This window comes from Zootoca vivipara, chromosome 4 (genome assembly GCF_963506605.1).
Source record: "Zootoca vivipara chromosome 4, rZooViv1.1, whole genome shotgun sequence".
NCBI classification, from domain to species: Eukaryota; Metazoa; Chordata; class Lepidosauria; order Squamata; family Lacertidae; genus Zootoca; species Zootoca vivipara.
The window spans coordinates 32,255,431-32,271,833 of NC_083279.1; the positions used below are offsets into that span (position 1 = coordinate 32,255,431).

The window sequence follows — 16,403 nt, forward strand, 5'->3', positions numbered from 1 at the left end:
TCCCAAGCGTTAAAACGTGGGGGGGGGGGCGAAGGATCCTTGCACCACGGTGCCAGATAAGCTTAAGACGACCCTGGTCCCCTGGCTACAGCAAGGGCTGTAGCTTAGTGGCAGTGCATCTATTCTGTATGCAAAACATCTGGGCTGAGGTGGGAGAGAAACTTGCCTTCAGCTTCAGTCCGTCAGTGTAGATACAGTGGTACCTCACTTTACAAACACAATTGGTTCCGGAAGTCTGTACTTAACCTGAAGCGTACTTAACCTGAAGCGAACTTTCCCATTGAAAGTAATGGAAAGTGGATTAATCCGTTCCAGACAGGTCCGCGGAGTACTTAAACTGAAACTACTCAAACCGAGGCGTACTTAAAACAAGGTATGACTGTAATTCTGATGTAAATGAATCAATGGTCTGACTCAATAGAAGGCAGCTTTCTGTGCTCCTATGCTTCTTCCTAACAATGGTTACAATCTAAGCTCCCTCACATAGAAATAAGTATTTCCCACTTAACATGCTCCAAATTAGGTTATTGTACTGTTTTTGGCAGAGTGAATCATTGAACTCCAAGTCAGCACTCCCAAAACGGCTGTGTCACATCAGAGCTTCTCTATGTTCTCATTAGGCCAGAGGAGCCTTCCTCATAACCCAGCCAACCACTTCTCACCAGTTCCTTTTTCCTCTTCTCAGTAAGAAAGCTCTGCCTTTGCCCTGCTCCCTTCCACAACTCTGCCTGAGGTTTATAAGCCTTTAGGAGGAGCTGGGAAGCTTGTAGCTTCTCATCAGCCCCACCCTCATCCAACTGCAGTTCATCTGGGGCCAATTGCCATTTGGGCTACTTGCGAGCAAGAAGTCAGTCTAGCAGCTTCTTCCCCCCAGGCTGGCTTCATCCAAAGGACTTTTAAAGCTCCAACAAGAACAGAAAACAACAACTACGTATGCAGCAATCCTAACCCCACTTACTTGGGGGGAAAACCCCACTGAATAATAAGGCCTTGCCTCTGACTAGAGCTGGACAGGCTTGTGTTGGCCCAAAAAATATGCCACCGCTGTGTGTGTAATGAATTGCTCAGCGTTCATTTGTCATATAGAGATAAATGAAAGTTCCATCTTGATTTAGGAAAACAAACTAGCCCGTGTTCGTGGGCTGTTTTCTATTTTTGTAAGCATGGGTCTGCCTCCTTCCTTTAAAAAAGCCACTTCTCTGGCAGGCCTCTTACAGAATTACATCCTTTGCTTTCTCAGTCTAATACTGTGGAATCAATTTGGAAATGCATTTCATGAGCATGGCATGCACTGTTTTTCACATAGTTTGTACCACTGAATTCATGGCTGCTTTTTCAAAATGACTTCATTGTATTCCACTCCCATTTGGTCAAGTGAAATGCACAATGCCAACTGCCTCATAAATCCTTTCACATTATTTAATCATTAAAACCCCAAATCTGAATTTTCACAGAACAGCTACGAAACCCCAGACAATGTTCTGTTACTGTTGCTATTCATGCACAATCAGTTAGATTTAGAAGCTTAGTTCCTACCTAACGCTCCTGAAATTTGTTTCTAGTCTGATGCTACTTTTCTGCAGGTGCTACTTTCTTAATGGCTTTAGTGATTTGCTGCTATAATATTGCATGTTTGTTGTCGACAAACCCCTGTCGAGTACAAGCTGGTGTGGAAGAAAAAGTGTATTAGATAGGTGGAAATATTCCTCAGCCCTAGCCAAATGTTCCCCGCTGCTTGAGTCACAACTGTTTCCTATAATTTCTGCTGCTTCCCAAAAAGAGGAAGAGGTCAGCTGGGGTCTATCCATCAATTGTGTAACACTGTGTGGTACCACACCACTTGATGTTACATTAATTTGGGCATGGGTTTTATCCAAATAAGTTATGTTTAGAGTGGACACAGTGAAATCCATGGATTCATTAGTTAATGAGTCTACTCTTAAATATGATTTAATTAGATCCAACCCTATAGTTATGGGAACGGTTTATAATGAAAATCACTGAATATTTTGTTAAAAGAGCTCAGTCTTGTGGTACCTTATAAAACTTAGGACCAAAGTAGACATGAAGCAGAAGATCCTTATTTTCCCATGGGTTTTTTTGTGGGGTGTTAATATTAGCTGTGGAAGATGGGGCTTATTCAGATTGGGACAATGACACTTCCAATTGAAATCATCCCTTTTCCATCACCACACAGCTTTTATGTGCCACTCAGAACAAAACTTTCAGGTTCTCTACAGGTTGGCAAATTTATTGTGCCAAAGTAAACCTCTCTGTGTCTTAAGGGCAGCTTCAGAGGTCTTGTTAGTAGTCCAATTGGTAAGATCAATTAGATCAGTTAGTATGAGAGAAAGCAGCTTTTCGGTGGTGTCCCCACAGTTATGAAACGCCCTTCAAAGTGGTTTGTGTACACTACAGCTCCAACAGGACAGACTTTTAACCAGGCATTGGGAACCCATTGATTACAGATACCATTGGCTTGTTGGGGTGAGTTGGGGTTCTATCCTATTATGTCCCATCCCCCATCCCCCATTTTTGGAGTTCTGTAAATCTTTGAATTCTTCCAAGGTTGCTGATACCTCTCTCTTGTGCATTGGCTAAATAAACAAAGGCTGAATATCAGAAATAAAGGGAATGGTGACTAGATTTGATACACGTCGCTTCTGTTGGTTAAAATATTATTTTCCTGAGCATAACAATGGAAATATCCTGAGTCGAGTTCCCAGTGGATATCCATTCCAGCCTCAGGAGCAAAACTGAAGCTCTCCCTCAGTTTTGACAGAAACTTGCTTGCACCTTCAGAATGCCATGGTGACAACTGTCATTCAACAAAAGAACACTCTGCAGCCCACAAGCTATTGTCTTCCCTGGGCTAAGAAAATGTGAAAAAAGGAACTCCCCAAAAAGGAAACTTTTGGCTGACATTAAAGACAGGAAGTGGTTGTTCTTAGTGAGGCAACTGTGACAACTGAGATGGCCTATGATGAGAATTTCCTGAATTTCCCCATGTCTGTTACTTTGATTAGAAAACGGTGGGTGTGAAGGTTTCAGACACTTTTCTCCAGGTCCCAAGGATCCTCAGAACACCAGGAGGTCTCTTATGTCCAGGAACCCTTGGTGAACCCCGCCCAAACACTGAGTTTGGAGTTTTTATCATCATATCATTTGTGAACAAAATCTTTTGACAATGTTCTCTCTAGGAGATATATTTGTTCACTGGGCCTGTTCATGGTGCATTCTTCTTCAAGCAGTATCAAGAATATAAGGAAGACACCAGAAAGGCCTTCAAGAGTAAGAGAAAGCATCCCACTACTTTGTTCTTTCTTATTCACTTAAATTGGAAGTGAAAGAAGGAAGTTTGTGATGCAATGCTCCTTATGAAAGCGACATATATATCATTGCTTTCTCTCTGCCCTGCCACAGCTTCTCTTCCCTACAACCTTATTGAGCCTGTAAGAGGAGACGGTAAGAACAACTCCCCACTCAGCAGACAAGGGGCCACATTCATAACCTTTCACAAATACATCACCCATTTTTCATTGGTGGGGAGAGAGAGAGAGCAGGAATAATAGAATATATCTACTATCCCAATCCTTTCAACATTGTGACAGTCGTCACCAGTCCAACCCCTCTAGGTCTTGAGAAACCCTTTGCTATTCTCAAAAACTGGAAAGAGGGTGGTTTGGGTATCCAAGACAGAGGAATGCTACCAAGAAGCAGGAATCTTGTTATGACTTAGAAAGGTTTGTGGGTTAGGAAAGAAAATCAGTATTTTAGACCAATGGAAGGATTCTTAGTGAAAACGAACATGTCTTTGATTGATGTCTAAAAGAACTAGACCAAAAATATTATTGTGTGCAAACTGTATTAAAAAACAACTGCTTAACAGATTGGGCATTCTTTCTTTACTCCCCAAAACATTACCCATTGATCCAGTACAAGATGATGAAAGATGAATAGATGGACACGTAGGGAACTTTCATATCTAGAAGGAAAAGGGACTGGATTGCTATCAAGATTAGAGATTAGAACTGACAAATGAAAAGCTGGAAAAATACAGGTAACTCACCTATATTTCTATATACAGTGGACCTGCAACTTATACTTACTTTACATACATGATTGCAACCTTACATGGGTGGGGTGGGGTGAGAATAACTAAGTGGAGAGCGTTGGAAACCTGTCATTCCCCACTCTGCATTTATTTATTTTCCCCCATCTGTACACCCAGGTTCCCCCCCCCTTGTTTATGAGGCAATATTAAAATGTCAAATTTAAGAATTTTATGGGGGTTTGTTTTGAAATTTTAGCAGGGTTTTCCATGCAACTTTTTGCAAATTAGCCATGTGCTATTTAACAAACAAACAAACACCCAAGCTTTGTGTATTTTTAAACAGAGAGATATATATAGAAATAGAGAGAATTATCAATACGTTTTTAATTTTTAACTTGGGAATATGTATATATCATCTTATTGTTAGGTGTCAGTGTTTGATAAAACAGATTTACAGAAGAGGATAATGCTAACGTAATACAAAAGGATTTCCATTTCCTCTCACTCTTCTCTGCCTGGCCACCCTCAGATCTTTCCTGGGTTTCCCTCAAATCCTCTGGAGCAGATTTAGGGAGGGCACAGGATGGACATAAAGGGAGATGAGAGGGAGGGAATGTTCCTTTCTCCTAATGGAGTAACTTAAAAGAATACCACTCCAATGAAAATGTGGCAGCATAATGAAATAAAACAAATTCTTTCTTTCATTTTAGGATTTATTTCTGTGTATTTACATAAAAAAGGAAAAATCAGTATGGTGCCCAATATAGGATTTGCTCACATGAGTTGCCTCACAGTGTTCTGCTCTGTTTTCTTTTTTACTTTTGTGAATAATCAGGGTAAGTATACATTTCCATTGAACTGTGTGGGACTTACCAGTACTTTAGCATAGACAGGGTTAGAATTGTGGAAGCTCAGATGAGTGACAGTGGAGAGCAGGCAAAGTTGGGGAGGAAGGGAATGTATTTATTACCAAAGTAGTTCATTAATGTGTGTGTGGATCAGGCATTTTAGTTTTGGGGTAGGGTTGGTTCTTATGTGGGTGTAAGATGGAAAGTGAGGAGAGATGGAAAAAGCATGTCTGCTTGAAAATCTCTCTCTCACTCACTCACACACACACATATATAGTACACACATGTAGGCACACAATATACCTTGGGGCAGATGGCTACTTGAAGAAGGTTAGTTAGGTACTGTAAACAAATAACATATTATGGTAGGAAGCATTTGTGTCTGCTGAAGATGATACGAAAACAACCATGAGATATGAAACAAATCATGAAGCTCCCCAAAACTGCAGCAAACAGGAATGAAACTACCATGAAATTACATAAACAAGCAGCTATGGAACAGGATCTGCTTCCTCCCTCCTTGGCCGTAGATACCGTATTTTTCCATGTATAAGACACCCCCTATTTTGGGGGACTAAATTTAAAGAAAATGAGGGGGGAGGGCCCAAAGTTGTTGAGCTTTCTTGAGGGGGAATTGCATGTGCACCATCACCGCAGCAGGGCTGTTGCTGGGGGGTGGCAAAGTGGGCAGCTGCTCCCCCCACGCCACTGTGGGCAGGAAGCTTCCTAGAGCACGAGCCACCAACCAGCTGGCTGGCAGTGTGCAGTCCCCCCACACCACACCACTATCTGTGTATAGGACCCCAGTTTTTTGACTGCAGCAAAAGAACACACAACCATTCTCAGAGTGCAGGTGATCCCAATTAAGGTTCCGCCCACTTCCCTCTAGTCACTTCTGTCCTCTCGTCTCCTAGCCACCGGATTTCTCAACCATTGAGCCTTTCATGAAGCCACCTTATCTAATCTCCTAGCCTTGGGACTCAGAGCCTGCACATCCTCCAATGAAAGAGAGTCAGCTAGTTCACTCTCTCCCCGTTCTTCTTCTTGCTGTTCACCTCCTAGTTCTGCCCAACTATTGTCTTCCAAACTGTGCCCCTCAGCAAACCATTGTTCCAAATCAACACTACTGCTCCTGTGGAGTTTCAGGATCCTGGCCATGAGCGGCGGGGGGGGGGGTAGGCTCCCGCCATTCCTCATCAGAGTTGTACCCCTCAACCCAGTCTCTGACAGCAGGTAAGCAATAGAGAATCACATCCCCACGAGGGGTAAACATTGCTGATGGAAACTGTGGTGAAAAGCCACTTGACATTAAAGGAAGCACTTTGCATACATTGATCTCATAAAACACATATAGGATGAGCACATTAATCCATGCAGGTATGCAGCCTCAGAGCCACACACACAGAGACACTGACCATTCCTATTTTTTCTCCCCAGGACTGGAAGGGACATCAGCTGAAAATTTATCCTGTGTCATTTACACAGTTCGTGTTACCTCAATGGATTGCACTTGGGAAGCTGGCAGGAATATTTCTAAAGACGTCCAGTATTTTCTATACTTGATATATCAGTAATTCATTTTCATTTGTTAAATGGCGGTGGGGAAGGGAATAGTTAGAATATGCTGTTCCTGGTTGGGTTTTTAACAAAATGTTTTGGCATGCAGCAAAAATGATGGAGAAGAGATGGAGTGCCCTCAGTACAAAAGTAATGAACTTGGAAGACATGTTGGGTGCCATTTTCCTAATGTGAAAGTTCCTGAGAATCATATTACCCTCAGAGTGAATGGATCAAGTGAAGAATCACTGGTTCAGCCTTTGGATCAGCAATTCTGGCCTTTCGATCATGGTAAGAGAAAGAGGGTGGGTCTTGTTCGTTCATTTACTCATAGTGCAAAAAAAAAAAAGATATCTCGAGATACCTTATAAATCAGGTATGGGGAACCTGTGTGCCTCCAATATTATTAGACTCTAAATCTCTTCACCCCGATCACAGGCTAGGCTGGCTGTGGAGTCAGAAATTCGTCACCCCTTCTCCAGTCCTTTGTTTTAAAATGCTTGCAAAATTAAAGAAACCTCAGCGGTGTATTTGTCTGCCTGCATTCACACACCCTGTACCCCTTCAAGACCTCTCACCACAAAATTCCTGGCTTTAAGCCGAGTGACACCTGACCACAATGTATGTGGATCTGAAATGCTTAGGAACTGGAAGCAGGGAAGTTCACCACTCAAATGCCCTTGAAATTTCACAGCTCTCCACCTGTCAAGTAAAATACTGGCTATTTCATTACAGAAAAACTTGCTCCACCACAAAATATCACTTGGAATTGTCATGAACAGCCGTGGGGGTGCAAAGTACAATGGAAACCCCCTCCATGTGCCTTGAAAGATAATTCAGACTACTGCTTTAAGTATGAAATAAGGGTAAGAGGTTAATTGTGGTTTTGCTTGTTGAATAGCTTTTTGTTACCTTTGCTAGTCACATGCAGATATCTGGTGTAGAAATTCGTGGCGAAAGAAACATTTCACATTTTGAAAATTTGTCCAATTTCAAATGTACATGGAATTTAGTTTGACTGCTATTTCCTGACTACCAGGGAGAATGGTAATTCTTAGATAGGTTTTGGTTGGTAGAGATGGAGTTGTGTACAGTTCTTTACATGAGTAAAGAAAATCCTCAGATAAAATAGAGTGATACTTCTCTTGTGGGATGACCTCCCAACAAATTATGCATTGCAGCCTATTAGAAAAAGCTTATAGTATTTTATCTGAATCTGTTTCTCGACTGTTTTGTTCTCAGCCAAAAACCAATGTCTGCAATCCAGTTTAGAAAGTTCCCATGAGGACAGAGCCATCACCCATCTTTCATGGTGATGCAGAGGTTGCAATGTGTGAGCTACATTGACAGGCATATACCATCACCCCATACATGTGGGTGCATCAATGTACCCATGTGCAGCAGCATCCAGCAACAATGGATGAAATTGTTCATCCTTCCTACCTTCATACAGTGTGGCTCAGTTTTGGTATGCATGCTGGTACACAAATGCCAGGTCTATCCTACATATTTAAAATAACGACTGGATTGTGGTGATACATTTATTTGCTGAGTTCCTATGTACATCAAAAGCTGCTCTGCCAAATCCTTGCATTATAACAGAGGAGGCATAATTGCGGCCCACCTCTTAGCCTCAGTTGGCATAGCCAATAGATGACAGGATCACCCTACATCTGGAGGATCAGTTTTTTCCACCCTTGGTCTATAGCAGGCATCCCCAAACTGTGGCCCTCCAGATGTTTTGGCCTACAACTCCCATGATCCCTAGCTAACAGGACCAGTGGTCGGGGAAGATGGGAATTGTAGTCCAAAGCATCTGGAGGGCCGAAGTTTGGGGGTGCCTGGTCTATAGGAATGCAAAATGGTTGCCTGGTGCTTCATGGTCAGCACTTGTGGTGTAGCAGGGGCCCAAAGGGCCACAATTAAGGTGATAATGTAAATCCCAGTAAATCTTGGAATATGCTTATTTTAGAAGAGTTATGGTAACCTGATGCTTTAAAGAAACTGATGATTCAGCAAGAAGCCGTAGCTACTGGGATAGAGGGTCAGCTAATACGCAAATCACAGAGATACAGCTCACAAGCTAAGAACATAATTTGATACATGGTATACATAACACAGGTTCCCAACATGCATACTAACTCACAATGTAACATTATAATGAGAATCAAAGTTTAGTTAGCGATGCTTATTGCGCATGCGTATTAAACATGAAATGAGGTAATGATGAATATTAAATATAAAATGATGTAATGATTTATATGATTGGTTAAAACCAAAATCCTTTGTCTGAAATATTATAAATTCCTCTGCCCCACGCTGGGCGGGGTTGCAGTTTTGCAAAAATATTTGACTGTAACCTTATTGCTTTGCAATAAACAAAATGCTATGCAGTACAGTGGACTCCTAACTCCTCTTGTCTCTGAGTTTTATTGGCCTAACTCAGAAGATAAAGCCATTTTTTGGCATGCAACAGTGGGAAGGCCAAACACTACCTTCTAAAGTTTCACATCTATCAATATATTGGAAAACGTGAACTTCTATAACTCACTCGTCTTCTTTTAATATGTATGTTTATAATATGTGTATGTTACACAATGAAAAAAAGAGAAGATTATGGGGGAAGTTAATAATCCACCCACAAGAAAGTCAGCCCTCTGTCCTCCGATATAATCAGTTACTCTTGACAATTTTTGCCTTCCTTGCTACTTAAGGTATACAGCTAAATTTGTGAAATCTAGCATACTTTGAAAAAGTACAAGGAAAACCAACTAAAAATGTTACTTTTTTTGTCTCTAAGGATGAAATCAGAGGCCAAATTTCAACAGTAAGTATTGTTACCTTATATAAACATGAGGCATGTGAACTGAATTTAAGAATGGGAGGATCATGTGAATGCTGCCTTGGAAGAAATCTGGGCTATAAATATTAAGAAGGCAGATTAGTATTCTTTGTTCACAGCATTCTGAAATAAATAAATAAATAAATAAATAAATAAATAATGCATTTATTGCTTACACCCCACCCAGATTTGGTCCAAAAGGGGAAGGGGGAGCAAAAAATATATATTCAGAATTCTCAAAGGATGGGTGGCACAAGGTAAAATAAATATTTGGTTTGGAACCTGCTTCATTGCTTCAGATATTCAATGTGACATTGTGCTTCAGATCTGATTACCTTCCATTTCCAAAGCCTTAGGAGACTTCCCCATTCACTAGAATGGGGAAGTCAACAAGTGCCTATAATCTTTTCATTTTCTGTATTTATTTCAACTGTTTATATACTGCTTAACTCCTTAGTCTCTAGGCAGTGCCTAATAAGGTTTAAAATGCAATAAAATAAAATCTGGAAAAAAATACTTTAAACACCTGCTGAAATAAAGTCTTTACTGCATGACAGAAGTTCAATAGGGAAGGGGTTATACAGTACTGTGTCTGTCCGTGATGCATGCAGAGAAACATATCATGGCCCCCTCTGAGATTTCTGCCTGCGGAGGCAAAACTGTTTGGTGCTATGAGTGAAGGGCTGGTTTAGCTCACACCACAAGTGTAGCACTTTACTTATGTGTTAGAAAACAAAGGGATGCTGTCTTCAATGAAAAAAGCTTGATATACAGCAAAACAATTGAAATGTGCCCTGCACTAGCACTACTTGGGCGTAGGATCTCGTCTGTTCATGATTATCCTAAAAATGACCTCTTTGCCTTTCTATTGACTGTTGCTCGTATGGAGGTAGCCAGATGTTGGAAAACCAGTAATGGGCTGAACATTGATTCTTGGTATAACAAAGTATGGTCAGTAGCATTGACTGAGAAACTAACGTGCCAGGTGAGAGCAGTAAAGGGCAAACACAATCCATGTTCCTTTATAACAGGCATCCCCAACCTGCAGCCCTCCAGATGTTTTGGCCTACAGCTCCCATGATCCCTAGCTAACAGGACCAGTGGTCGGGGAAGATGGGAATTGTAGTCCAAAACATCTGGAGGGCCAAAGTTTGGGGATGCCTGTTTTATAACATATGGCAAATGTTTATTGAATGCATAAATTGTTCAGACTGTGGTAGGAATCCAGCCAGCACTCGTGGAAAAATGTGGTGCGATTTCTTAGAGTAATCAAGTGAAATTTTAACACACGGCAAAATAAAAATCTGTAATTTTTATCAGGACAGGTTACTTGTTGTTTACTGTTGTAACAATTCTTTTCTCAAAATGTATCTTCTTAAAATAAATAAAAACAGTATAAAAGAAAGGAATCTATCACAAGGAAGGTAGATTCTGAGTTGTCTGAGAAGAGAATTTTGGCTCCCCCAAGCTGTGAATTCAACACCAATCCACTTAATTCGTCTCTTTTAATTTGTTGGAGAGAGGGGGGCTCTATCCTATCTGCATAGCCCTCTTCCTGGATTCCATTCCCTGACCAGCATTCATTGTTTGTTCACGATTATTTGCTCTCATGATAACATCAAGCAGTTACACACAATTCTGCTTTGAATACTGTTTTACCTTCAAATGTTTAAGGGCAGGCATACTGCTTCATTTCCAGCCAGTGTGTGCCCTGTAACTTCTTTCTGCAATCCTGTAACTTTTTGTAACACTAATGTTCTGGTTTGATTTTTTTTGTCCTGCTTTGGTGGTGCAAGAGTGCCCCTCCAGGCAGCAATGACATGGTAGCACTCTCTGACCAAGCATTGCAGAAAAATTAATGTGGATGGCCCAGCATAAATCCAGCACCAATACACTATCGTTGCATGAATGACATGTTGCTGAATACGCCTGGAAAAACAACAACAACACCCCAGTGTGGAGGGGCCAAAGATATAAATTTGGCAAACTAGGTTTTATAATATGGGGAGGAGCTAGGGGTAATTAAACACATACAACAAAATGCAAAATATAATAAACATACACCTAAGATGTCGCTGCTACAGGTGCCACATAATACCCCTTCTGCATTTGTAAGAAGTTAATCATTTAGTGTAGTACACTTTAATCATTTAGTGTAGTATACTTTGGAACTCCCTGCCTATTGAGATCTAATATTGAGAATCTCATTTAATCTGTTTTAGTATGTTTTAAAACATGGTTGTGATTTTTTTCTTGATTTTTCTTGTTTTATCTTTCTTTACTGTTTGAGGTTTGTGTCCTTTTACAATCAAGTGGTGTGTAAGTTTATGAAATAATAAGTTGATGAATATGAATTGGCATGCTACGGTATTTCACCTACAAAGACATAAAGCAGTTTCATTTTCTACTTTTAGTTACAACAAACCCACCAAAATTACACGATACGTGGGAAATACTCATTGAGGCTTCGTGCAGCTGGACAGTATTGTCCTATTGGAACACAGTGGAGTGACTGGAGTAAACCAATTGTGTTTGGTAAGTTTACGGATTTATTTATATATATTTTTCCATTGGCCCTTTCTCTATTATTTTCTCTAATGGCTAACTCAGGTGCTTGTGTGCCTCTATCAGCCTGAGAAACAAAGCCATCCAAAAATATTTATATATATTTATTCAGAGGATTCCCTCAGCACGCAGAACTATATAAATTTGCAGACTATAATATTTTTTTAAAGAAAACAGCCCATACTTCCAAGACTTCCAGCTTCTAGGACTTACGGAAAGTTCTAGAAGACAACAAAAATGATATTAGTGTCAGCCCTCCTGTTTAGAGATGGAACTTTAATAATAATAATAATAATTATTATTATTATTATTTATATCCCACCCATCTGGCTGGGTTTCCCCAGTCACTCTGAGCAACTCTCAACAGAATATTAAAAACACGATAAAACACCAAACACTAAAAACTTCCCTAGAAAAGGCTACCTCTTCTAAAAGTCAGATAGTTGTTTATATCCTTGACATCTGATGGGAAGGAATTCAACAGGGTGGGTGCCACTACCAAGAAGGCCCTCTGCCTGGTTCCCATATGACCTCACAGTGAGTGAACCGCCAGAAGACCCTCAGAGCTGGATCTCAGTGTCTGGGCTGAATGATGGTGGTGGAGACACTCCTTCAGATATACTGGGCCGAAGCCATTTAGGGCTTTAAATGTCAGCACCAACACTTGGAATTGTGTTCGGAAACGTGCTAGGAGCCAATGTAGGTCGTTCAAGACCGGTGTTATATGGTCTTGGCTGCTACGCCCAATCACCGGTCTAGCTGTCGCATTCTGGCTTACTTGCAGTTTCCGGGTCACCTTCAAAGGTAGCCCCATATAGAGTGCATTGCAGCAGTCCAAGTAGGAGATAACCAGAGCATGCACCACTTTGGTAAGGCAGATCAATTGATGGACACCGCCGTACCTGTGTGTTTATATAAGATGCCAGATTTCCAAAATACCATCCTGGTTCTTCCCCCAAAACACTACTCTGGAAGCCCCCATCCCAGCAAGCTTGGCCTATGTGGACAGAGCCAAGTGGCAAGAGTGGTTGTTACCAGGTCTGGTGCTCCTTTAAGGACCAGAACTAACCATTGACTGCCCTGATCACCAGTAAGCTGGTTGGAGGAGGGAAACAAGAGTGCTGTTTGGGGAGGTGCCACTATTGAATTTTTGATTTACCTTTTAAGGGCCTGACTCTGAGAAGTGCTGAGCTAGGCAGCTGTAGCTGCCACTATCTTCTTTCCTTGCAATGCATCTGGGCCACAATGTAATGCCCTAGAGCAGTGGTGGCCAAACTTGGCCCTCCAGCTGTTTTGGGACTACAATTCCCATCATCCCTGACCACTGGTCCTGTTCGCTAGGGCTGGTGAGAGTTGTAGTCCAACAACATTGGAGGGCCAAGTTTGGCCACCACTGCCCTAGAGGAACATTGTATTTGGAGGCAGGTTCAAAGGCTTTTAAGGGAAAGCAATGGCAGTCACAGCCTCCTGGCTTGGCGCTTCCCCTTTCAGCGCCGGGACCTTAAAAGTTATAAATAAAAATCATGCCAGCATCGTTGGTGCCTGGCCCAACCACGTCACAAGCTGATGCTGGGCCTGTGTTTATGATACACTTAATACTAATGACTTCCTATCTTTTCAGGTGCTGACCCCAACCCATTTCCTACAGTATTATTAATACTGGTAGTTCTTGGGACCGTCATAACAATCTTGCTCCTGATTTTGATCTGGAAAAGGTAAAACACAATGACCCTCCTTTTTTTACCTGCATCTAGAAAACGGCTAGCATTTTTAATTACCATTGTTCTGAGATTTGACAAGCCTGTGTATTCTTTGTTAGGATTTTAACCAAAAGATCTGAACAACTCAACATTTCCAGAAGATCTGAAAACACTAAATGAAAATATGACGTATTAATATTCTAATCAAAATGTGGAATAGAAGGATCTGTTAAAGATTTAAGACAATGCAGTACATATAGTGCATAATTCAATCTATGTCCTATCTGGGCATGCTGTTTTGGTGGGTGGTCCCCTTCTATGCATGAAGCTCTCCATCTGCAGGCAAGAGGATATGGATTAGGAAGAACGGGATTTGAGACCCTGGTCAATGGCCCAAATTTTCCTTCCTGCAGATTCCACATATGGAGATGCCTAACTTTTCCAGTTCCACAACCAAAAGATGTTCTTTGGCAATATGAGAATGTGGTGAGTTCTAGAATGCCTTGAATGCGGTGTTCTGCCGGATTTTAAAACAATTTGAAGATGAATGGCTGTAATTCACAAAGTAATGCTATGCGATTGTTTACTGCCACAAGGAAGGTGCCATGAAATTGCTGATCTAGCAGTTTCCCCCCCATTCCTAGAGATGTTTGTGTGCTAGAATTTTATCTAGTCTAGTAAAATATTGCCACAATTGTGTATGAACGATGGAAGTCTCCAAACACTGAAACCACTTCCCCAAACCTATCTGTGTGGTCATAAAAACAACAAAATTAAGAGTTTCTAGTTACAATGGATTCACCTAACTAGCTCCATTAGTGGAAGGTCTGTGTAAGAAACTAGTACCTGGTAATTTTACTTACATTCTAGTGCCATGGGTAGTTGCTTAATTTCATCTAAAAGAAATGGGACTTTTAAGTAAGTTTTAACTTAAATGGAGATATTGAAACTGTAATAATTATAATTATACCCTGCCCACCTGGCTGGGTTTCCCCAGCCACTCTGGGGAAATTAGAAACAGGGTTGAACTGAAAATATATTACAGAGGAAAAGTTGCATTGCATTGTAAAAAGAATGAAGTGTGCATGCACACGAAAGCTCATACCAAAATAAAAACTTAGTTGGTCTTTAAGGTGCTACTGAAGGATTTTTTTTATTTTATTGCAAAAAGAGTTTGCTGCAGCTGCCATTTGTCACTTGCTAAATGTTGGAGGAACTGTGGATAGCTCAACCACCAGCACACTATTCTTCAATACTGGCTATGCTAGTAGAACTTCGTTATGAGCTGTAATAAAGAAGTGAAACTGAAGTGGTCACGAGCCTTAGGAATTAACCTTAAGGGGATTTTTCTTTTCCCTTTTTGTAGAAAACATGGGTGGACCCGACACCAGCAGCAGATGAAAAAATAACAGTGGTTGAAGAAATGAACTGTGAATTGCAAAAACAATGACAGATTTCCACCAGCCAGCTGCTACCCCAAATAAATTAGGGAAATGCTATTATTTTGGTGCTTCCTTTTCTCAGCTGCAAATGCATGTACAGTATACAAGTACAAAAGCTGCTACTCAAGCACACTGGAAGACAATGCCAGGGATAGGTTTCCTTTGCAAGTAACAGTTAGAGAAAGAAGCTTGTGTGTAGATACTGTGTATATATGTATATGTATGTGTGTGTGTGTATCCAACTGTAGGGATCAACACACAGCCAACACAGAGATCAAGTCAGGTGTGTCATTTTGCTTTGCTACACAAGGAAGTGGCAATGATGACAGCAAGGTGTATGCAGCTGAAATATCTACACAAAATTTCTGTCCCCTAAAATATATAGGGTTAGATTGGGTGCACTAAATTCAAAAGGGTTGGGGGACTTAACTGTTTGGGAATCACTAAAGGACAGGGGCTAATGTAATGTTTGTAGTCTGCCATGCTTCATAGATCTCAACATTTTCTTAAGATGCCCACTGCTCCAATAAATGAGCCTTTTTGGTCAACAAGGCTTTTTGACAAGCCTGTTAAGACAGTCTGTTGATTAGCTGCATCTTACATTTTGCTGGTTTTTATTGCTAGCCAAGCCTTAAGTGATTATTGTGATACTTCCGCATTCATGTATGTTTTATGTATGTTTTATGTATGTTTTAAGTTTTAGTGTATTGATGTTTTGTGCTCTGCACTGAGATTTTACAAGTATCGTTAGCATTTTTAGCTCTTCATTCCTTTTGCTAGAGTTAATAAAGGTTTATAAAAACCATTTCTAAGGTACTGTGTAATCCTAAGCATTACCAGAATAGTTGCATCAGAGCTAGTTATGCTGCAAAATATTCCTGTTTCAGGGGGTTAGAATAGATGACTCTTGAGGTACCTTCCAACTCTACAATTCTATGATGTATCTAATGCCTATGGCTTATTTTCGGGGGTGTCTTATTTTCTTAAAAAATTACCTCCACTTCCTGTCGCTGCTCGGCGCCTGGAACTGGCTGCTGCTGCGCTGGTGGGCACTTTGTTGGCGCTTCAGCAGGGCACGCTGCTGGGTCCCGCTGGGTCGGCGCTCGGAGCGGCACGCGCTGCGGCTCTTGCTGCGTCCCGCCGGGGCTCCGGAGGCAGCCTGCCAGGTCGGCGCCCAGCGCGCCCCGAGCCTCCGGGAGTCAGCAGCAGCAACACAGCAGGAGGAGGAGGCGGCCTGCCGGGTCGGTGCCCAGCAGCGCCACGCACTCCAAGCCCCAAGCCAGCAGGAGCGTTGGTTCCTGGAGGGTTGGGGCGCTCTGCGCGCGCTGCTGGGTGCCGAGCCGGCAAGCCTCCTCCTCCTGCCGCAGCTGGCATTGCTGCTGCTGGCTCCCGGAG

At 41.6% G+C, this 16,403-nt stretch overlaps 1 protein-coding gene across 1 annotated transcript; it reads left to right on the plus strand.

Moving 5' to 3' along the window:
* Positions 1-3,428: 3,428 nt before the first annotated feature.
* LOC118085219 (granulocyte-macrophage colony-stimulating factor receptor subunit alpha-like) lies at positions 3,429-15,939 on the plus strand. Its single transcript, XM_035115622.2, has 11 exons — positions 3,429-3,465; positions 3,937-4,060; positions 4,765-4,890; positions 6,340-6,472; positions 6,569-6,750; positions 7,195-7,325; positions 9,260-9,286; positions 11,716-11,836; positions 13,488-13,581; positions 13,980-14,052; positions 14,933-15,939. Exons 2-11 carry the CDS (start codon positions 4,039-4,041, stop codon positions 15,014-15,016), a joined length of 993 nt encoding a protein of 330 aa, XP_034971513.2. The 5' UTR covers positions 3,429-3,465; positions 3,937-4,038; the 3' UTR covers positions 15,017-15,939.
* Positions 15,940-16,403: the final 464 nt, after the last annotated feature.